General features: G+C 36.4%; 1 protein-coding gene across 2 annotated transcripts in view; it reads left to right on the top strand.

Moving 5' to 3' along the window:
• Positions 1-23,027, top strand: part of LOC148944807 (uncharacterized) — a 288,793-nt gene extending 265,766 nt beyond the window's left edge. For both annotated transcript variants that reach the window (XM_089100223.1, XM_089100224.1), the window contains exons 5-6: positions 12,689-12,827; positions 20,640-23,027. In XM_089100223.1, coding sequence (XP_088956349.1) covers positions 12,689-12,827; positions 20,640-20,859 — 359 coding nt within the window. In that variant the 3' untranslated portion in view covers positions 20,860-23,027. The remainder of the gene's footprint in view (positions 1-12,688; positions 12,828-20,639) is intronic.
• The last annotated feature ends 298 nt before the right edge of the window (positions 23,028-23,325 follow it).

Genomic DNA, 23,325 nt, shown 5'->3' with positions numbered 1-23,325 from the left:
AATTTAGTTCTGATACCTCCTACATTGCAGTTTGCTACCGTAAATAAGTCAAAATGGACTGTCTTTGGGCGTGCCTAAGGTCTTCAACGAGAGGTCAGTTTTGTCCAAGGCTTAATTTGATGAATTTAAACCAGGTAAAAGACACTTTCTCGGGTGGATAGCCTGACAAGAGCCAGTACATTCCTTGGATGGGGAACGGAGCCAAAACACCTTTTGTCAATCCTCAGCATTCGAGATGGTGCCCCGGCATAGGTTTTACCTATAACGATTTTGGAGTGGAGCACTTGCATGGCACCTACCACCATTCAATTCGCAGCAAACAAACTTTTTCAAGCCTCTTTTAAAGAAAAATTAACAAAATCTTTTATTTCCCTTTGAAAACAGGAAAACCTGAATTTATTATTAACTCAAAACGAGCAAAATTTAACAAAGTAGGGCTGATAACCCCCATGCCTTTTCAAGACTAGAACACAATTTGGGCCTTACTGAAAAAAATAAGAAAAAAACAAAGACCGTGGATTTCATTTTAATCGAAATATGCTGATATTTATTCCTTAAAGTTTTGATAATGTTTTATTTATGAAAGTAAGAAAAGTGAAAACATTTCTAACGTGTTTTGCTTTCGGTAAAGCACAAATTATGTTCTAGTCTTGAGAAGGCCCAGGGGTTATCAGCCCTACTTTATTTTTTAATTTAATTTTATAGCTTCTGAAGTTGACCTGAAAAATAAAACTTAATTGTTAATCCCAAAAGTTTCTTTCTGTGCTCTTTGACAACCTGGATACACTTACACTCTTTTTATTTATTTAAATTGTAAAAGCAGAAGCAGTCATAGTAGTATCACCAAAAGTTTCAAATTAATACACCCAGTCGTTCTCGATATATTGCTGAGGTGTCTTTTTGGCAACCATAGCTACAATGCCTTTTGATTTATTTTAAAGCAACCTTTAGTTTTAAAGCATAATGGACCAATTGCATAATTGTGGAGGGTTACAATGCCTTATATCTCTAAAGACATAGTTGCTGGACCATTCTACTATACTGAACAAAATGGCTGTCTCAAAATTTTGACTTGATGCGTTTGGAAAATGAATGGGCTTGAGAGAAAGGCTGCTTTCTCTCCAATCTCTTGTTACTCTTAAAAAGGGCACCATAACTTTTAATTTTGAATTGAATTAACTCCTTTAAAAGTTTCAATGACATTTCTAGCTTTTATAGAGTGATGCCGCCTATGATATTGCTTATATGCCCTTTTGAAAACCTGCATGCATGCACTTTTTTCCTTTAACTGAAACTTCTAAACGTTCCCTAAGAGTTTCATCTTAATACCTTTAGCGTCATTAGTTACATTAACTTTAGTGGTAGTATTAAAAGTATACATGTAGTGCCTTCTGGCTAGTTCAAAGTCTCCCACAACTTGCCCTGAAAGGTCTAAATTAATAATATAAGTTGTTCTTCAGATATTGCTTTGTCACCTTACAGAAAGTCCACATGCTCATAGTTTTTTTTTTTTTATTTAGTTCAATATTCTCCTAATATTCTTTAAAAGCTTCACCTTAATACCCTTACCCTTAGAACGATTTTCACGGAAACAGACATGGATTATTTACGAGCTCTGCATTATATAACTAAGTACAGGGATTTGTTCAAACTAGAATTAAACAAAGAAAAATGCGAAGTCAGTTGTGTAAGCGAAGAAGAACCTCAGTTTATTGGCGGGATAGAAAGAAAAGATGAAATGCAGGGTTTAGGTATCCAATGGAAAAAAACATGGAAAGAGACGGAGAAAGTAAACTGGGCTTGAACATTGCAGAAGTTTAACTCGGCACTTGCTTACGGATATGGAAGAGCTTTCACAATATTTCAAAAAGCTCAGTACGTTAATATTTAGGCCTACTGTTGTCCAGTGATATGGTATTTCGCTTCAATATCAAACCCCACAAAAGGAATCCAGAAGAAAATAAAATCAATTATATATCAGTTCGTCTGGTACGGAAAACCAAGGCCGTATCCAGGGGGGTTACCTGGTTTGAACCCCTCCCCCCCCCCCCGAAATTTTGGACCGAGTCAAAAATAAGTCAAAAATTAGTAAAACCTAGGTAAAAATTAGTAAAATTAGTCGAAAACTGAGTCAAAAATTAGTAAACCCACCCCACCCCCCGAAAGAAAATCCTGGATCCGCCCTTGCGGAAAACCCCCTCCAAATCTTAAACTTACAGATATGTTTCTAATGAAAAGCCAAGGAGTCCTACAAAAATACCCTTAGCTTGTGCAGTAGCAATAGTTGTAGCAGCATTAGTAGCAGTATGCGCATAACACCTTTGGTTTCTTCAACATACCCTTCGACACACGCTGAAAGTTTCAGCTCAATACAACCTGCATGTGGAGGGCGTGTTCTGATTCAGTTCATCTGCCCCCCCCCTCAAAATCTCTTGAAAATTTCACCTTCGTGCCCTTAGGCACAGTTGTAATAGTAGTCACAATAGTATTATTGATATTACTTACAATAGTATGGAATAGCGGTAGTACTACTAGCAACAGTAGTATTAATTTATTGCCTATTAATTTATTGCCTATTAATTTATTGCCTAATATCATTCTCATCAAATCCTGGATGTTTCAACTTAATAGAATTAGCCATGGCTATGACGTAGCCGATATATCTTTTTTATAACCAGTGTGTTCATATAATTCTCAAAATTTTTATCTCAATGCTCTTAGCCTTACAAGCAGTTGCAATTGAAGTCATAGTGGTAGTGGTAGTAAATTTATTAAGAATAGTAGCATTAGCAGTAGTGTGCAAATATTGTCTTTTGGTGAGATGATCTTCCTCTTTAAGTATTCTTTGAAAGTTTCAACTTACTACCCCAATCAATTCCTAAGATACGCTATTTTGACAATGTGCATGCACATAGCTTCTTTTGATTTAATTCAAATTTCTTCATAATACTGTAAATGGAGAAGTGTGGTAGTAGTAGAGAAGGTAGTTGCAGTAGTATTGATAGCATGCAAATATTGCCGTTTTGATCATCTGCCTTATCATTTCCTGCATTTTTGAAATCCCAGGCAGCGCAATCGCGCTGCCTAAGTGAAGACCGATGTTACCATAATATATTTACTTTTTTTCCATATCAGGGCACTTTGTGTCGAAGGAGTTGTCGTAGATACATGGAAAAGGGCTCATTCGATTGGAAATTGGAGTGGTTTGTGCCCTTTTTAATATTCGAAAGTAATTAAAAGGCAACTAACATTCTTTCCACGCCCACCATTTCCCCAAACACATCTAATCAAAATTTTGAGATAGCCATTTTGTTCAGCGTAGTTGATTTCCATATAGAAAATAAATTTTTGAGGAGGACACTCCTCCAAAACACTCAGGGCAAAGGTTTTAAGTTATGCCCTGGGCATATAAGAACGATGTTGGCACAATGTATTATTTATTATTTTTTTTCCTTTAGACCAGAGCACTTCGTATCGAAGGATTTGTCGTAGAAACTTCGAAAAGGGCTCATTCAATTGGAAATTCGAGTGGCTTGTGCCCTTTTTAATAGTTGAAAGTGATTGGATGGCAACTAACACCCCTTCCACGCCCAGTATTTCCCGAAATATATCCAATCAAAATTGTGAGATAGCCATTTTTTTCAGCTTAGTTCATTTCCAGATAGAAATTATGTTTTTGAGGAGGACACTCCTCCACAGCCCTCAAGGCAAGGGTTGTAAGTTATGCCCTGGGGGCATATAAGGTTTTTAACGAAAGCGTTGTCGCAGAAACTTTAAAAAAGGCTCACTCGATTGGAAATTCTAAGGGCTAGTGCCCTTTTTAATAGTCGAAAGTGATTGGAGGGCAACTAACACCCCTCTCATGCCCACCTTTTCCCCAAACACATCCAATCAAAATTTTAAGATAGCCATTTTGTTCAACGGAGTTGAAAGTTCTGAAAATTAGGTCTTTATAGATGACAACCCACCACAGCCCTCAGGGCAAGGGTTGTAAGTTATGCCCGGGGGCATATAAGGTTTTATAGAACGCGTTGTCGTAGAAACTTCAAAAAGGGCTTATTCGATTGGAAATTGAAATGGCTAGTCCCGTTTTTAATAGTCGAAAGTGATTGGAAAGCAACCAAAACCCCTTCCACGCCCACCATTTCCCCAAACACATCCAATCAAAATTTTGAGATAGCCATTTTGTTCCGCGCACGTTAAAGTTCAGGAAATTATACCTTTGAGCAGGACACTCCTCCCACAGTCTTCAGGGCAAGGGTTATAAGTTATGCCCTGGGGGCATATAAGGTTTTTATTGAAATCTTTGTCGTACAAACCTCAAAAAGGGCTCAATCAGTTGGAAATTCAAAGGGCTAGTGCCGTTTTTAATAGTCGAAAGTTAATTGAGGGCAACTACTCCCCCTCTAACACCCACCTTTTCCCCAAACGCGTGCAAGCAAAAATTTTCGATAGCCATTTTGAAAATTATGTCTTTAAGGATGACAACCCCACAGCCCTCAGGGCAAGGGTCTTAAGTTATGCCCTGAGAACATATAAGGTTTCTATAAAAAGTGATGTTGTAGAAACTTCAAAAAGGGCTCAAAATTGGCTTCAAAATTGGAAATTGAAAAGGCTAGTGCCCTTTTTAATAGTCGAAAGTGATTGAAGGGCAACTAACCCCCTTCTCACGCCCACAGTTTCCCCAAACACATACAATCAAAATTTTGAGATATCCATTTTGTTCAACGTAGTTGAAAGTTCTGGAAATTAGGTATTTTAGGATGATAACCCCCTCAGAGCCCTCAATACAAGGGTTATAAGTTATGCTCTGAGGGCATATAAGGTTTATATAAAATTTTGTTGTAGAAATTTCAAAAAGGGTTCATTTGATTGGAAATTGAAATTGCCCTTTTTAATAGTCGAAAGTGAGTGGAGAGTAATTAACCCCCCTCTCATGCCAAACATTCCCCGAAAAACATTCAATCAAAGTTTAGAGATAGCCATTGTGTTCAGCGTAGTTGAAAGTTCTGGAAATTATGTATTTAAAGATGACAAACCCCCCGGATCCCCCAGGGCAAAGGTTGTAAGTTATGCCCTGGGGGCATATAAGATTTCTATAGACAGAGTTGTCGTAAAAACTTCAAAGGGGGCTTATTCAAATGGAAATTGAGAGGGCTAGTGCCCTTTTAATAGTCGAAAGTAATTGGAGAGCAACTAACACCCCTCTCACGCCCACCATTTCAGCAAACACATCCAATAAAAATTTTGAGATAGCCATTTTGTTTAAAGTAGTTGAAAGTTCTGGAAATTAGGTCTTAGAGGATGACAACTAGGCTAACAACCGTTAGAGTAAGGGTTGTAATTTATGCCCTGGGTGCATATAAGGTGTTTATGGGAAGCGTTGTCGTAGAAACTCAAAACGGGCTTGTTGGATTGGAAATCGAAAGGACTAGTGCCCTTTTTAATAGCCGAAAGTGATTGGAAAGCTTGATGTTTTCAAACAGTTCGTGGTAACGAACTGTAAGTAAGGAGCGACCCGGCTCAATGGTAACCGAAACTGTAGAAAACGGAATTTTGATACCAATAAATACATCAAAAGAATCAGATTTTAATTCTGATTTCAAAAATATAAGTTTCATCAAGTTTAATCCTACCCATCAAAAGTAACGCACCTGAGAAAATTTGGCTGATTTTCAAAAAAAGAGGAAAAGACCCCCTAAAAGTTATAGAACCTTAATGAAAATCACACCATCGTATTCACTGTATCAAAGGACCCTACTGTAGAGGTTTCAAGCTCCTATCTACAAAAATGTGGAATTTTCCATTTTTTGCCAAAAGAAAGATCACGGATGCGTGTTTATCTGGGTTTTTTTTTTGGTTTTTTTTCCAGGTTAATCGTATTGACCCAGTGGTGCTAGAATATCGTAGGAGGGCTCATTGGAACGGAAATTAAAAGTTCTAGTGCCCTTTTTAAGGGACCGAAAAAAACGGAGGCCAACTAGGCTCCCTCCCACGCTCATTTTTTCTCAAAGTCACCCAATTAAAATTTTGAGATAGCCATTTTGTTCAGCATAGTCAAAAATCTAACAAATATGTCTTTTAGGATGACTTAATCCCCCACCGTGCCCAGGGGACGGGCTGCAAGTTATGAACTTTGCCCATGGAAGTATACAGACATTTTCAGGAAGGATTTATTTCTGGGGGGGGGGGGGCGGGAGGATGGGTTACTCCGGAGAATCTTTCCGTGGAGGATGTTTCTTTGGGTTTTCAATACCTCGCTCTTTACGCTACAGTTTTTCTTTTTTTAGTGCTTTCAAAAAGCTATCTATTCTAATTAAACGGCTTTTGTGATTCAGGGGTTTGTGAATTAAAATTTTTTTTAACTTTTAACGTAAAGAGCGTGTATTGACTAAGGGGAGAACCCCCTCATATACGTAATAACATATACGTAATAAAAAAAACAAAAAAAACAAGCGATACGGCTCAATAGTAATCGAAACTTTTAAAAACGGAATTTTGATGTCAATAAATGTATCAAAAGAATGAGATTATAATGGTGATTCTAAATATATAAATTTTATTAAGTTTGGTATTACTCATCAAAGGCTACAAGCCTGAGAAAATTTACCTGATTTTTTAAAGATTTGACTTGACTTGACTTGCTTTATTTACTACTAATTACAAAATAAACTATATACAAGCAACCGCCCGGGGAAGGCCCAAAAAGCCTGATGAAGGACGGCTGCAATCCTCTAATTCTCTTACTTACTTAACTCCCATCCGGCCGGATTGGCCGACTCGGGGCTTCTCCTCTGACTGAACTATGGCAAAGCTTCTTATACGATTCCCTGTTCGCTGCAGTCCGAAGGAGTACCGACAGGGGATGGCTGGGAAAGTTTTCCCTCCAGCGCTTCGGAGGTCGTCCTTTTGGGCGGGAGGCATCAATCCTTCCTTCAAACGCAATTTTTGGAAGTTGGGCTGGGGACATCCGCTGAACGTGGCCTAACCATCGAAGCTGTTGAAGCTGGATGGTCTGCATGATGGTCTGGGAATATTTAAGCGAAGACAAGTGCCGTCTATTTGATATTTGATCAAGGTAGGTGGTGCCAGCAAGCTTCCTGAGGGATTTTGCTTCAAAAGCCATCATCCCGCGTGTGTATTCTACGTTCAATGGCTAATTATCTGCACCGTAGTTTTCTACAGAAACCACCAGAGGTAGAAAATTTGAGAGGCCGATGATGTCCCAATTGTAGCGGTTTGCTTCACGGAGGAGCATGTCTTTCTTTCCTGGTTTCGAAGGTGTCCGAAAATTTAACGTGCCGATTCTGGTTGTGATTTTTGTAGATAAAACCGTTCTAGCGTCCGTTTGTAACGGACTTGTCAAACGTTGCCTTCATTCTTTTCCAACGCTTTTGGCTGTCAATACATCGGTTGCCCCGAACGCGGTAGCTTGTCCGTCGGTTTCACCGGACGGGGTAGCTTGTCCGTTGATTTCCCTGGACGCGGTAGCCCTATTTCGTGTTCTCATTGATTGCCTAGTCATAAATCATAAAGAGGAAAAGTTTCTTGGCTAGCTTTTGAAGCAACGGCAAGCCAATCCTCTCTGCTTCTAGCCGGGACCGTTGACACCCTCGAGTGTGTTTTTCGCTCTTCGCAGTTGTCCTCGCTGGGAGGATCATCCCACTTGGCATCACGGCGTCACCAAGCAATTTATGAAAAAAAAAACTGAGATATTAATAATAATAATGATCCCCTACAAGTGAAAGAATTTCAATGAAAATCACACCGTCAGATTCAGCGTATCAAAAAGCCCTATTACATAGGTTTCAAGCTCATATCTGCGAAAATCTGCAACTTTTAATTTTTTGCCAGAAGAAAAATATACAAATATAGAAGTTCGTTATGTAAGTTAATTTGTAAATTACGTCAGAACCAAATTTAGAGACAGCCATTTAGCAAAAGAAAAGTAAAATTTTTATGCAAATTTAGTTTACTTATTCAATGACGGTGAGCCAAAATAAAAGCTGCATTAACTAAAAAACGATCAGAAATTAAATAAAAAAACAAGTTTTTTAAACTGAAAGTAAGGAGCGACATTTAAACTTAAAACGAACAGAAATTATTCCGTATATGAAAGGGGCTGTCCCTTCCTCAACGCCTTGCTCTTTACGCTAAAGTTTGACTCTGTCTCAGAACTTTATTTTTTAAAACAATAAAAAACTTTAGCGTAAAGAGCGAGGCGTTGAGGAGGGGACAACCCCTTTCATATACGGAATAATTTCTGTTCGTTTTAAGTTTTAATGTCGCTCCTTACTTTCAGTTTGAAAAACTAGTTTTTTATTTAATCAAACAGTTCGTGGTAACGAACTGTAAGTAAGGAGCGACCCGGCTCAATGGTAACCGAAACTCTAGAAAACGGGTTTTTGATACCAATAGGTATATCAAAAGAATCAAATTTCAATGCTGATTTCAAATATATAACTTTCATCAAGTTTAGAGATACCCATCAAAAGTTACGCGCCTGAGAAAATTTGGCTGATTTTCAAAAAAAGGGGGAAAGACCCTCTAAAAGTTATAGAACCTTAATGAAAATCACACCATCATATTCAGAGTATCAGAGAACCCTAATGTAGAGGTTTCAAGCTCCTATCTACAAAAATGTGGATTTTTGCATTTTTTGCCAGAAGAAAGATCACGGATGCGTGTTTATTTGTTTGTTTGTTTGGTTGTTTGTTTGTTTTTTTTGTTTTTTTTCCCAGGGGTGATCGTATCGACCCAGTGGTCCTAGAATATCGTGGGAGGGCTCATTGGAACGGAAATTAAAGGTTCTAGTGCCCTTTTTAAGTGACCAAAAAAAATGGAGGGCCACTAGGCTCCCTCCCACGCTCATTTTTTCCAAAGTCACCCGATCAAAATTTTTAGAGAGTCATTTTGTTTAAAATGGTCGAAAATATAATAAATATTTCTTTTAGGATGACTTAATCCCCCACAGTCTCCGGGGGAAGGGCTGAAAGTTATGAACTTTACTCAATGTTAACATATAGTATTGGTTATTGGGAAGTATACAGACTTTTTCAGAGGAGATTTTTTCTGGTAGGTGGGGGAAGGAGAGGGTCGGGGGCTATATGGAAGGATCTTTCCATGCAGGAAGTTTTCATGGGGGAAGGGACATTGCTATGCAGGGGGCGCCGGATTTCCCAGCCTTATTAAAGAAAAATTCAGGAATTAAATAAAAAAAAAAACAAGTTTTTCAACTGATCAACTGATTGTGATTAAGAGGTCATTTTTAAAGAACTGGAAAAAAAATTCGAACTATAGTTTAAAGAGCAGTGTATTGACTAGGGGGCGAACCCCCTAATATACGTGTTAAAAATTTATGAATATAGAAGTTCGTTACTTAAATTAATTCGTAAGTTACGTATATTTATTACTAATAAAAACGTTCGTAAATAAAATTAAACAAGTGTCGAGAAAGCCATTTAACCAAATATAATATGCAAATTTTGTTTTAATTATTCATGTACGGTGAGCCAAAATCAAAACCTGCATTAATTCAAAAACGTTCAAAAATTAAATAAAAAAAACAAGTTTTTTTAACTGAAAGTAAGGAACGACGTTAAAACTTAAAACGAACAGAAATTATTCCGTATATGAAGGGGGCTGTCCCCTCCTCAACGCCTCGCTCTTTACGCTAAAGTTTGACTTTCTCACAACTCTATTTTTGTAAACAATAAAAAAACTTTAGCGTAAAGAGCGAGGCGTTGAGGAGGGGACAGCCCCCTTCATATACGGAATAATTTCTGTTCGTTTTAAGTTTTAACGTCGTTCCTTACTTTCAGTTAAAAAAACTTGTTTTTTTTATTTAATTATAGTAAAGATCGGTCTGGGTATAATGTATTATTTTTTTTTGTTGTATTTTAAGCCAGGACACTTTGTATCGAAGGAGTTGTCGTAGAAACTTCAAAAAGGGCTCATTCGATTGAAAATAGAAAGGGCTAATGCCCTTTTTAATTGTTGAAAGTGATTGGAGGGCAAATAATCCCCCTCCCACACCCACCCTCCCATTTGCTCATTATGTTTAAAAACTAAACGCTGCCCTAAGACTAAATCAAAATGCACTGTGTTTTTAGAGGGTACTATGTTCAAACTTTCGGGGCTACTTCTGCTCTTAAAATTTAACCAAATCAAGATAGCGTAAGTGTATCCAAGCTATCAAAGAAAGCAAACAGATTTTATTCACTAGAACTTGTGATTATCAATCCAATGAGCCCCTCCGAAGTTTATATGACCACCTTTTCTATAAAAAAAACCTTATATGGCCCCAGGGCATAACTTACAACCCTCGTCCCCATGGCGACGGGGGTGTTATCCTAAAAAACATAACTTCCGAATCTTTTAACTACGTTGAACAAAATATCTATCTAAAAATTTTGATTAGATGTGTTTGGGGAAATGGTGGGCGTGTGAGGGGGGGGGGGGATTTAATTCCTCTTCAATCACTTTTGATGACTATTAAAACTGGCAATAGTCCCTTCAATTTCAAATCGAATTGGAAATTGAAACTTTTTCAAAGTTTCTACGACATCCAATGACCATCTAAAAATTTTGTGTAAGTGGCATTTCAGGAAAATACTAGGCGTGTGTTTGGGGGAGAGGTATCCAACCTCCTACCACTCTGAATCTCAAAAGAGGTAGTATAACTTCTGATTACCTATCCAATGAGCCTTTGGTGGGAATGTCATCTTCAAAGACATAATTTTCGGACCTTTCAACTACTTTGAAAGAAAAGGCTATCTCAAAGTTTTGATTGGATGTGTTAGGGAAAATGATGGGCATGTGAGGGGTAATAGTTGCCCTCCAATTACTTTCTACTATTAAAAAAGGCACTAGCCTTTCAATTTCTAATTGAATGAGCCCTCTTTGAAGTTTCTGCGACAACGCTTTCTATAAAAAACCTTATAAGCCCCCAGGGAATAACTTACAATCCTTGCCATGAGAGGTATTGGGGGGGGGGGGTCACCCTCAAAGACCTAATTTTTAAAACTTTCAACTACGTTGAACAAAATAGCTATCTCAAAATTTTTATTGGTTGTGTTTTGGGAAATGGTGGGCATGAGAAAGGGGTTAGTTGCCCCCCAATCACTTTCTACTACTAAAAACGGCACTAGCCGTTTCAATTTCCAATCGAATGAGCTCTTTTTGAAGCTTGTGCGACAGCAAATTCTATAAAAACCTTATATGCCCCCAGGGCATCAGTTACTACCTGAGGGTGTCGGGGAAAGTCTCTTCCTCAAAGACATAATTTGCGGACCTTTCAACAATGTTACACAAAATGCCTATCTCTAAATTTTGATTAAATGTGTTTGGGCAAATGATGGGCGTGAGAGGGTGGTTACTCGCCCTCCAATCACTTTCGACTATTAAAAATGGCACTAGCCATTTCAATTTCCAATCAAATGATCCTTTTTGAAGTTTTTACGACAACGCTTTCTATAAAAACCTCATATACCCCAGGGTATAACTTACAACCCTTGCCCTGAGGACTAAGCGTGGAGTGTCATCCTCAAAGACATAATTTCCGGATTTTTCAACTATGTTGAACAAAATGGCTATCTCAAAATTTATATTAGATGTGTTTGGGGAAACAGTGGGCGTGGAGGGCGTGGTTGTTGCCCTTCATTTACTTTCGACTGTTAAAAAGGGAACTAGACCTTCCAATTTCCAGTCGAATGAGCCCTTTTGAAGTTTCTGTGACAACTCTTTCGATACGAAGTGCCCTGGTCTAAACAAAAAAAAAATAATAATAATAAATAATACATTATGCTCACATCGCTCTTTACTTAGGCAGCGCTGTCCATGATGTGCATTAAACGAATAAGATCGTGTCTTATCTCTGAAGTATTATCTTTGTATATCAGGCTGTTTGAAATCTCAGGGTATATCAGCCAGAGAGGCTTCTTGCCTACCGAAAAGACCATTTCACTTTCCTTTTCTTACCTTTCATTACTCTGCAGCCCACCCCTAGTAATTTATCTCTACTTCCAGTGATTTTCTATATTGCCTACATTTGCACACAAATCACTAGATTATTGAAGAAAATCATTAAATCAACCAGAAAATCACTAAACTCTGGTGATTTTTTGTCACCGGGTGGTAATCATGCACTGTAGTCTTCTTGGCATAATTCGGCTCTGTTTTGGGGATTTTGTAAGTAAAATTTGTTGGCATGTTTTTCAGCTAAGAGTACTGAGATAACTTATTGGCACTCTTCCCAACCTCGCATTTATGAAACACCGCTCCGAGTTTTTCGGAAAATTAGAAAATTCAACAAAACTGCAAAAATCATCACACCAAAGCTAAGCACTAAGAAATATTACACACAATTTCCAAGCTCAAAATTAAAAGTTTCCAGTGAGGCTTCTTGAGTGAGAAAAACAAACAATTTGTTTTATTTCATTTGCTTTTAGTTATCTAGTTTATTTTGAATAAAAGTTATACTTAATCTTTTTTTAATATTTTTATTCTGTTTATTCATTCCTCTTGACTCCAGCTACAATCATATGCCCTCAAATCAAACAACTATTTAACAAAAATTTGCTGAATATGCAACCTACTCTTTGGTTAGCCAAGAGACTTTTTTAGATTTTAATATCAGAAAACTAGTCTAATTAAAACATTTTTTTGATTTCGTCATTCAATATTTTAGATTTTCTCCTACATCAGTCATGCTATCGAGCTATTTCAAATTACTGGCAAAAGTGCGCTAATCGCTTTCAGGATTTCATTGCTGAAGACCAAGAGCATATGGAGCTGACAGCGGAAGAGCATGAAATTGGACAGTGCTGGTAAGCCAAATTCCTCTTTATAGGTCTAATAGCATCGGTGCAGCCCACTACAATATTAAGTTTGCCAACTACAATCGATCAAATAAGTATCGACACACATAAACGGATTAAAAGGGATCCATTTCGGTTTTACTTAGCCACATACAGAGGTTTTCAAGCTAAGCCATAATATAGATTTAATCTTCTCTTGGAGTCCTCTTTGTACCCCCACCCTCTCCTCTCTTGTATTCGTCTATGAAAAGACAGTCGCTAAGATTTATGCTTGTGAAACTACTTTTTTTCTTTTTTTTACAGCGTAAGGTTGTACTGCCCTATAAACAACATAAACATTAGCATATGTGTTGTCAAGCTTGAGGTCCCAAATCATAAGATTTCATCTTATTTTTTTTCGGAATGAGTAAAATGTTAACAAAAATTGTTCCATGAAATAATTCACTGAGCTTAAAACAACCTTCTACAGTTTAGTAAGGGGGCACAGGGGTCTAAAATTTCGAATTAGAAAGGTACTAATTTTGACTCCTCTCCCTTTGATCTGAGATATGTTATAAAGGACAAGGGATTTGAATATGTGTCCGTTTAATTTTACTTCTACACCATGACAGGATGAAATAAAATCAACATTGTGGCAGAATAAAATGATAAAGGATAAATATTCTCCAGAGCCATTGATGGCACACAGGGTCTCGAATCGACGTCGCAGTTGCTAGGGTCTTTTTTACAGAGACATGTAGCAAGCCTGTTGTCAAAACTTGCGGCAGCAAGAATCGAACCTTGGGCCCATATTGCCTTGCAGAATATCAGTGATTGGTGCTACTGCAGTGTTAGCCTTGTGGCAGTGAAGTCGATAAATATACGCATTGAGGTTCGAGGATTGTCGTTCCAATCATTTACAAGTGTTTTTTAACTGTCACAGCTCAGCGGTGACCTGCACTCGCTAAGGGTCAAGATTTTATCAGCCTAGGGACTTGACTTTAAGTTTTGGCCTATTTTGTCTTAAATAGGCTTATATCAAAGTTTTTATCAGGTGCTGGGTGTTCCTAAAATTTTTAATTCTAGGATCAGACCTATTTTGACGGGGGAAGGTGATTTGTGTTTGTTTTATAACAAAAAGTTAACAAAATTAATTTTTATTTATTATTGTTGTAATTATTATTATTATTATTATTTATTTATTATACATTTATTATTATTTTTAACAAAAAGAGTTGCTAAATCTAGGCGAATATGAATTTTAAATAACAAATTTGATTCTTTTTGTCTTTTGTCAAAAAGAAAAATTTACTTCTGCAATAAAAGAAACACGTTGTTCTTTAGAAGTCAATCTATAAAACAACAACACTTTTTAAGTAATAGGCTTCTAAAATTAGTAAAATACCGTGTTTTTTCTGTAGCACATAGAATAATTTGCACCGTTAAATCAAGAAACGGCTATATCAATTCCTAATTTCTATAGCTAAGAGACTGACATGGCCTTAAGCTGTGTTGGCAGTAAATGACCTTGTGTTACAATGACTTGTTAATAATAGTACTGACGTACTAATGATTATAATGCATAACTGAATTTACTACGTGTAATACTCAATGTACTAATCTCATTCAGCCTTTTCAGTTTTCTAAAAGATACATTTTTTTCCACATGGACACATTTTTCTATATTTTTCTATATTTTCTATCATACAACAACAACAAAAAACATTCTCTATAAAACTGGACAAAACCAAATCCTTAAGAAACCGAGCTGAAAAGGTTAGATACTCCTCATCAAATTGTTTGTCGTAATTAGCAAAATCCCAAATTTCTTGTAGCATTTATTAAGGTCATTTTGTTCCAAGGAATGGCTACTGTACCAAATATTTTGTATCTATTAAATCAAGAAATTAAAACAAACCTGCCCAAATTTAGGGTTTAAGTTCTTTATTTGATATTATTTCTTAAAATTTGCCAGTGTACTGGTGAAGTTTTGTTACACCCTGTTCGTATTTCAACACACTTCTGTCATAAAGGGATAAGTTTAGGTTTTTGGTACAGACTTAAAATAAACACCAGACTTAATTTAAGAATTAACTTCAGATGTAATTTGGACTTGTGATGATGCTTAAGGAGACTTAAATTGGCATTTCATGGAAGGGGGTGAACAGTGAAGTTTTTAATTAATTGAGTTGGAGTAGCAGTGTACGTAGCTGCGTTGGCCTCAGGCAACTTTGTGCTGCAGTGTGTTGTTAGTTGTAGCAGTGCTTGAATCTATGTTAAATTGATTGTTTGAAGTGATTAATTTTTTAACTAATTAATGTTGAATTTATGTTTTAGTCTAATGTTTAAATTTGGTTTCAGTCGAGAAAAAGCAATATCTTACGATAAAGATAAGGGATTTCCTCTCATTTATTATTAGAAATCATTATTTGGTAACACTTGAACGCAATAAACAACTTCTTTTTGCCCTGACCACAGTTTATAGTTATTTGCTTTGCTAGTACCTCAGCTCCATGAATTACGGCCATTTGCTGCAAATTTATTCTAAAAACCTTCTGTTTTGTTTCATTTGTTGTGTTCTGTTGTGTGCCATATTTTTATGTAACACACGCTTGTGTTATACATCTGTGCTCAGCTATATGTCTATAGGATCCTTGTAACATATTAAGCGCTTAGTTTTCCTAGATGATTAACAGACTCAGGCGTAACAGTACAGTAATAATACGGAAAAAAAAATGCCCGAACCAGGAACAAATTGATAAAGTAATGCTTTCATCACCATCCACACCATGAAAAAGCGCTGAACAACATATCCAAAATCCCCATCTCTAACCCGTTGCGACATTTGTTTCTTTTTTTCGCTATTTTTGTTACATTAATTTTTATTTTTCATGACAATATGAAGTGTCACGAAATGAGTTGTTGATATGTATATCTGTATCAGAATTGAGAGCTGAAACCATTTCTGACTTTAGTTTTGCTTATAGACGTCAAGTAAAATGAAAAAAATCCATTTTCAGTAAAAAAATAGCAAAATTTCGTTATTTTTGGCAAAAAAAACTAAGTAATAACCATGATATTTTTTTTGTGTTTTTTTTTTGTCCGTTCGTTTGTCTTTTGTCAGTATACATCCAGATCTTTTCAAGCTAGCGTGATAACATTTACACGTGTTTCTCAAGGCCATCTTGTGGCAACCGAGCTGCAGTCTTATGCAAATAGAAAGTTATCTCCGCTCCGGATCGTACAAAGAATCTTATTCAGGTTTTTAGTTTGTTGATATAAATGCTTCAGATGTTCAAAAATGTTTCAGATGTTCAAAGAGGAAGGACACACGATTAGAAGGTCAGATCGGCGCTGGGCCGGCCTCTCAGCAGACTTAGTTATTGAACAAGAGTACATGCGAAGCCTAAAGACATTGGGAGGACTCACTGGTGGTGGTGGCATGACTGAAGAACAGAGAGCGATTTGGGTTCTATCGAGGTCGGCGTGTCTTGAGGTCAATCTGTTGATGCAGAACCTGACGAGCATTGGTGACTCTACAAGCGAGCAGCATCGTGACTTGAGTCTGAGCAGACAAACCCGTGACTTTGAAGATACCGCGAAGTTGGTAGATTTCTTCGAAGCGTCATCCCCATTCAAAGGCAATGTACAACTGAGAAACATTGCAAATGGAGTAACTTCATCTCCAGGAGTGAATGTTGACGAAGCCAAATCTGCTGGGAAGAAAATCTTAGACAAGATGTCAGAAAAGACCTTGAAGAAACACGTCTTTAAAAAGTAAGACCAAGTGACTCTGATGACCAGAAAAAAGTTGGACTCTTCTGAGGTGGCGCACATCGACCCGGCGCTACTTTTTCAGAGGTTCATTGTCGTTGCCCAGAGGTCTAGTCTCAAGGAATATTATTTCAAGTTTGAGCTCTATACCATTCCTCCTGCTCTTTTCAAAAGAAACGGATTCATGTGAAAGGTCAACAAGCCCGAGCTAGCAAAAGCAGCCTATCAGTCATGTGGGTTTGATGCTCAGTCCCCAAGACCGGTGGGAATTACCAGTTTCATCTTAGACGGGGGCACCCTTCTCGATCGGATCCCATGGAAGGTCGCTTCCACATACAAGGCTATCGCGTCTTCGCACATTCAATACGTCAAAAAAAGTATCCCCGTGCAGTTGTCGTCTCCGACGGACACGGCGGCGGTCCGTTAATCAAAGATGCAACCCATTTGCGTCGAGCTGGATCTGTGGGCCGCGAAGTATTATTTACCGAAGACATGAATCTTTGCATAAGAAAGAGGAGTTTCTTTCATGCAAGGAGAACAAATCGCGTTTCCTGTAGATTCTTGGAAACGCTCTGGTAGCCAGTGGTTGCGATGTATACCATTCTGAAAGAGATGCTGATCTAGACGTAGTGAAGAAGGCTACTGAAACTGCACTCCATAGCGACACCATTGTGGTTGCTGCTGACACGGATGTTCTCGTCCTCCTCATCTGTCATGGAAACACGAGTTCAAATCGAGTTTACTCCTCGCCGGAAGTGAAATTTGGAAGTGAATGCTCAGCATGGGATGTTTGTCAGATAAAACACAAGCTAGGATCAGAAGTTTGCCAGCTGATGCCGTTCTGTCACGCCATACTGGGTTGCAACACAACATCACACATTTATGGCATCGGAAAAGGAAAAGCTCTTCAGCTATTGTTATCCAGCTCGAGTTTCAGAGACACCGGTACCCTGTTTACCAAAAAATCTGCATCTCATTATGAGATATCTGCGGCTGGAGAGAAAGCTTGGCTGATACTCTACAATTGCCAGGATCTGCCAAGTCTTGACACTGCCAGGAACCAAGTTTTCCAGAGGAAAGTCAATACTGCCACCTCATTCGTACACCCACAAGAGCTGCCTCTGACTATTATGGCAGCGAAGCTTTATTTGTTCCGAGTCTACAGCCAGTTTCAGGTTTGGCTAGGGAACACGGTTGACCCCCTAAGCTGGGGATATAATCCTCAAGGCAACAAGTTTTAGAGCCAAAAATGACGGATCTCCCCGCTGCTCCTCCTCATCTTCTAAAGACAGTGAAGCGTTCTCACCGAGCTGATGGTTGCGACAGTGAGAGATACTCCTGCAAGAAAAATGGCCTGGAATGCACCATAGGTTGTCGAGTATGTAGAGGGCAACAACGCGAAGTTTCAAGAAAATGAATTTTCTGAGGGGGAGCCTGTGATTTAATTTTCTCTGTGATTTTTGTTCCTTTGATCAATCGGATTTGCAATTTTCTTACGTTTTGTTACAAATAATTTTTACGTCGTTTTTTATGGTGATGAAGGTGAATAGATTTTGATCTCAAATGCCTGCGAAGAGCAAGGTTTTGGGAAGGGTGGGGAGGATGGGTATTAAAAAGATCTTGAAGTATCTCAGAAAACCTAATGCGTCAACTCAAAATTGATCTAGAAACTTCTATCGAACGCTTGTTTTTTTTTCCTAAAACGTTAAAATTTGTTCATTTTGTTCAAAAACAGAGTATTTCTGATTTATTTTTTGACATTTCAGAGAAACTAACATCAGATATCGTTTCAGCTTTTAAATCTGATACAGAAAGACATATCAAACACCAGTTTGGTGATATTTCATTTTTTTTCAAAAAAATTAAAAATTAATAAACAAAAACGGCGAAAAAAAAACAAATTTTGTGACGAGTTGGAGATGGGGATTTTGAATATGTTGTTCAGCGATTTTTTCTGGTCTGGATAGTGAAGAAAGCATTACTTTATCAATTTATTCCTGGCCAAACCTTATTATTCCTGTACTATAAGTGAAACTCACTCCAACCATTTTCAGCTTATGCAGAAATGCGTTTAAAAAGTGTACTTGGTTAGTTTTTACCATTTCCATGTCTCATACGAGAAAAATAGTTGCTTAGTTTGATTTGTCAAATCATTGAAAGATATCACCATTCTCATTTTATTTTATTACTGTAAAATACATTACAAATACGATACATTTCATTATAAACTAAAAGGAATTCTTGATTCAGGTTCATTGATATTATCTATTGCTGTTCCAATTTTATTTTTTAATTAATTTTTAATTAAATTTGCACATAAAGAGCTGGGATTATGTTAAATATTGCCATTATTAAGGTAATTTTTATTCTTTTTTGTAGTTTATGAATTTGTCTTTTAATTTTTTTCTACTTTCTTTTCTACTGCAAAAAAATAGGCGGCTTGGTGCTGCGGTGAGTTGTTAGTAGTAGTAGTAGTAACAAATTATACTACGAAAACAATAGCTATCCAAATAAGCGAGAATCGCAGTAAAAACTTGCTGTTTATTTCTTTTTTACCTGAATGAATTGCCTTGCTTCGAATTGTTTTTCTTCAGTTGTTGCTGAATTTCCATCAAGTAATGATTCTATTACCGTTTTAATTTTAATGGTCAGGCATTTTATTTTAGTCTTATTTTATATTTTTATGCTCTTTGCGAAAGACAGCCCATGAATATAGCTGAAATATTCATTTAAGGATAAAAAATCTCACTGTTTTAGATTAGTTTCCCATTATTTTACCTTTTGTTGTTTCTATGATAGAAAAGCAGTGTGGTCTTCGTTGTTTATTAAAAACCATAGGGAATTGTGCATGCATCAAACGATCTATGTGACTATACCATTTAGAGAGAGAGAGATTTATTCAAAACAAACAAACAGTTTAACAACAGTTTAGCGGCCACCCCAATAAGTAAAAGCTTGTCCAAGGGGGTGGAAAAAATACACTAACATAACAAAAAAATAAAAAAAAATAAAAAAAAAATCTATGTATATCACAGTCCCCAAACAGCACCACAAACCTTATACCTTAACATTTTCATTAAATTTACTATCATAATCATAATCATCATCCCTAGGAGCCATATATAACTACCAATATCTTAAAAAAAAACTAAAATTCATACTTACTAAAAAGCTTCCCTTTAGTTAGTATCTTAAACGAAGAAATATCACCTATATTTTTTATATTTTGATAAAGATGGTTCCAACTTCTGATCCCGCTATGAAGCAAAGAAAACATCGATCGGGCCGAAACAACCAGCGGAATATTTATCTCTACAGATGATCTAGTATCATAATCATGGACATAAGATCTCCGGTTTGCTAAGCTATCAAATCACGGGAGGTTTATACCCTTTTGAATCCTAAAAATGAATGGAAGTGTATACATTATACAACTCCCGTAATCCGGAAGCTGGCAGTATCTTTACGCGCTCATACGCGTTTCGTACCGAATCCTGGGGTTGTAGGCCATCTAACAGCCGAACCGCGTTGTTTTGTAGAGCACTGGCCGAACAATAGAAGGAAATGCTCCAAGCCAAAGGCTACTACAATACAATATATATGGATGGACAAGGGAAAAATAAAGAAGACGCATAACAAAAGGAGGAAAAAAATGCTTAATTTTCTCATTATACCCAGGTTACGAGACACAGTTACACATTAGGCACCCTTCACCTCTATGCGAGCTACCCGAATAGCAATAACTTTTGATCCAAGTTTCACATTTTGTTCATTTTGTTTACATTTTGTTCAGTTTCACATTTTGTTAACATTGTTCATTGTATCATTTATCATTTTATCATTTGGTATATTTTACCACTGAATCACTTATTCAATTTTTCATCGCTTTAATCAATTGTTTTAATCATATTAATTCTTGATCATAAGCTAGGCTACATTCGTTGACTTTTAATTTCCTTTTTGATCTTCCAGGTTCACTTTACTTAAATCTAAGATAAAAATAAAAATGTTGCGAATTAATTTCTAATGGAATTTTAATGTCAAAAGTTGATTATCCTTCTTTTTCAGTGCAAAAATGGGCTTCCTAAACTGTGTCTACGATAAGGTGAGATTCCTGTGTCGAACTGATTCAAATCTATTTGTTATGAAAGTGGCACAAACATTGGCAAACTTCCAAGTACATTCTGATTCGTGTGTAAACATAACTGAAGCCACTTGTACTTCAACTTATCCCCTTCCGTCATTATTATTGCTGATACTTTTGACATTTCTACACATCAGAATATGATAAAAGTCCTTAGGCCTATTAAGGTATCTACAAAGGCATAGCTAAAACCAAGAACTTTTTATCATTGGAAAACTCTTCGAAAAAACAAATCTTGAGGCAGCTACATTTGTATTGACTGAACCAGGAGTCTTTCCTAGAAGGGGAATTCTTGTAGATTTCTCCGGACTTCTAGATTTTAAAGCCCATAAAGACTTATTATTAATACTGATATTGAAGCTTGGTTCTCAGAGGAGTAAAATTTTGCTTCGTCAGCCTTATTTGGATAAGAATAAAAAAGTGTCTCTGGGCCGATATTTGGTATGTATTTGAACTGATATTTGTCTAGGCCAATGTTTCTTTTCCTATTGTTTCAGACTAAGGTTGGAATTTATTTTTTCCAGCCTACAGGTTTTATAAATATGTAAAAGGTTCTTTTATAAAATTACAGTGCCGAAACAAAATTTTCAGATACATATATTCAAGCACTTATTCAAATGTGTCTTTCTTTCGAGCAATTTTCTTTTTTTTCGAATAAATATTGCGTACTATTCGATGTCTCGAACTAAATAAGAGGCTTCACGTCAAAACATTTTCCAAAGGGATTAGTTTGGTTATTGCTTATAATATTCTATGCTTTTGGTTTTATCTATGCTTGCAGAGTATCGTTTATATATATGTTAAAGATGAATCTGAATTTAGGTCACATTTTGCATTATGATTTTGATGCTTAATAGAGTGTTTTGAAACTAGGATCTTTTTTTTGTTTACATTTCCTCGTCTTTGTAGAAAGCAACAGAATGCTGTATTGATGGATAATCTTGTCTTGCATTAACATTAAATTAACCCTTGTAGCCTATATACTTTGCTTTTATCCTTAGGACTAGACGATTAAATTGACGGCTGGAAAAATATATTCTTTTCAGGAGGCGTTCTTAAAACTTTTATAACTTTATAATCGCTTCAACTGGGTTGAAGTGACTGCGAAAAAATATATTCTAGACTATACCATAAAATTCGTAGAATTGTAAAATGATCTCACTCAGTGGAAGAACTTTAAGAATTATATATGAGTAGAATAAAACTCAAACACCAGCTCTGACTCGATACATTTTTTAAAATCTACAAAAGACGTTTTAAAACGAGTCTCAGTGCATATACTGTAAAAGATGTCATCGAAAGTTATCTTGGAGAATCCTTGAAAATATCAAACCTTCCCAACTGAAATCGGTCTTAAAATAAGCCTTCTCCCCAAGAGGAATGAAAAATAATGACAGTAAATGCATTTTTATTTCCCCTCAGCCACAACATTATGAAGACCTTCTACAGTTTTTTTTTTTACAATTAAATATCTAAATATATATATATTTTCTGACCATGAGGACTTAAGCGACTCGTGGAATGAAGTTTAATAATTTTGTATGAATAAGGAAAAATTTGAAAATTAACATCAACTCAGTGAACATTTCAAAAATTCGGAAAATTTTTTAAAGTTGAGAATATTGGTATAAACACTGTCAGAAACATCTTAAAGAGTTATGAATATACTATTGCGAAATATTTTTCAAAGTCCAAATTTTTTCAAACCATATTCCTCATAAAACCCACAGAACCAGAATGCCCCTTAAAGTAAAACCCGCCTACGCATTGTTCTTTCAACTGCCACAAAGCATGTTTTTAGGTCATTTCTTGTGTTTTCATTTGATTATTAGCAAGTTACTATCAAGAAAAAAAATAAGCTGAGTAGAAGATTAACGCATTCTGAGGCCATCTCAAAATAGTTATATGAATACCTTTTTGTTAAATTTTTTTCTACACTCTAATTGTGACACTTATTTATGCGCTTTAACAGTAAAGTTGCTTTATTTCATTCATGGAACGTGTTGAAGAAAACTGCAACTCTTGCGGCTGAAGCTGAGTGCCCACAGAACTCAACTTGCTGATGTATGCGGGAATCGGAGTGTTTGGGCTGAAAAAGACACATCTTTAAGTCGTTTTTGAAATTTAAGTTATTATCAAGGGAAACACAGAACCCCGTGGAGAAAGTTATTGTGTTCTGTGGGTATCTCAAAACTGCTAGATTTGTTCCGTTTTTAAGGTTTCTTTTTCATGTTTTTTTCATATTTGTTAGTATACTCAACGAGAAATTCGTCATTTAACTTGTAATAATGTTTGTTGAAAATAAAGCTATATTTATGTATCATGTATATATTTTCTAGGCTACTAGTATGAGTATAGCCGAGAGAAAAGTAATTTGAAGCATAGTTACTTATGTTTTCAAACAGAGGTTCTAAAACACTAACAAAGAATTTAGAGTCTAAATTTTAGACTGTTCTAGTTATCGGTTGAAATATTGTTTCGTTAAATACAATGAATATCATTTCTGTTCCCTTTGTATAGGTTTGTAGGAAAAAACACTAGCCTAGAGTAAAATAAATTGAAACAACTTGATAACACTAGAAGACATGAGCTTACCCAGGATTTTTGCTA

Source organism: Artemia sp. Qi Xiang Cuo, chromosome 14, assembly GCF_049724085.1.
Source record: "Artemia sp. Qi Xiang Cuo chromosome 14, ASM4972408v1, whole genome shotgun sequence".
Lineage (NCBI taxonomy): Eukaryota > Metazoa > Arthropoda > Branchiopoda > Anostraca > Artemiidae > Artemia > Artemia sp. Qi Xiang Cuo.
This window is presented reverse-complemented; position numbering and strand designations above follow the sequence as displayed.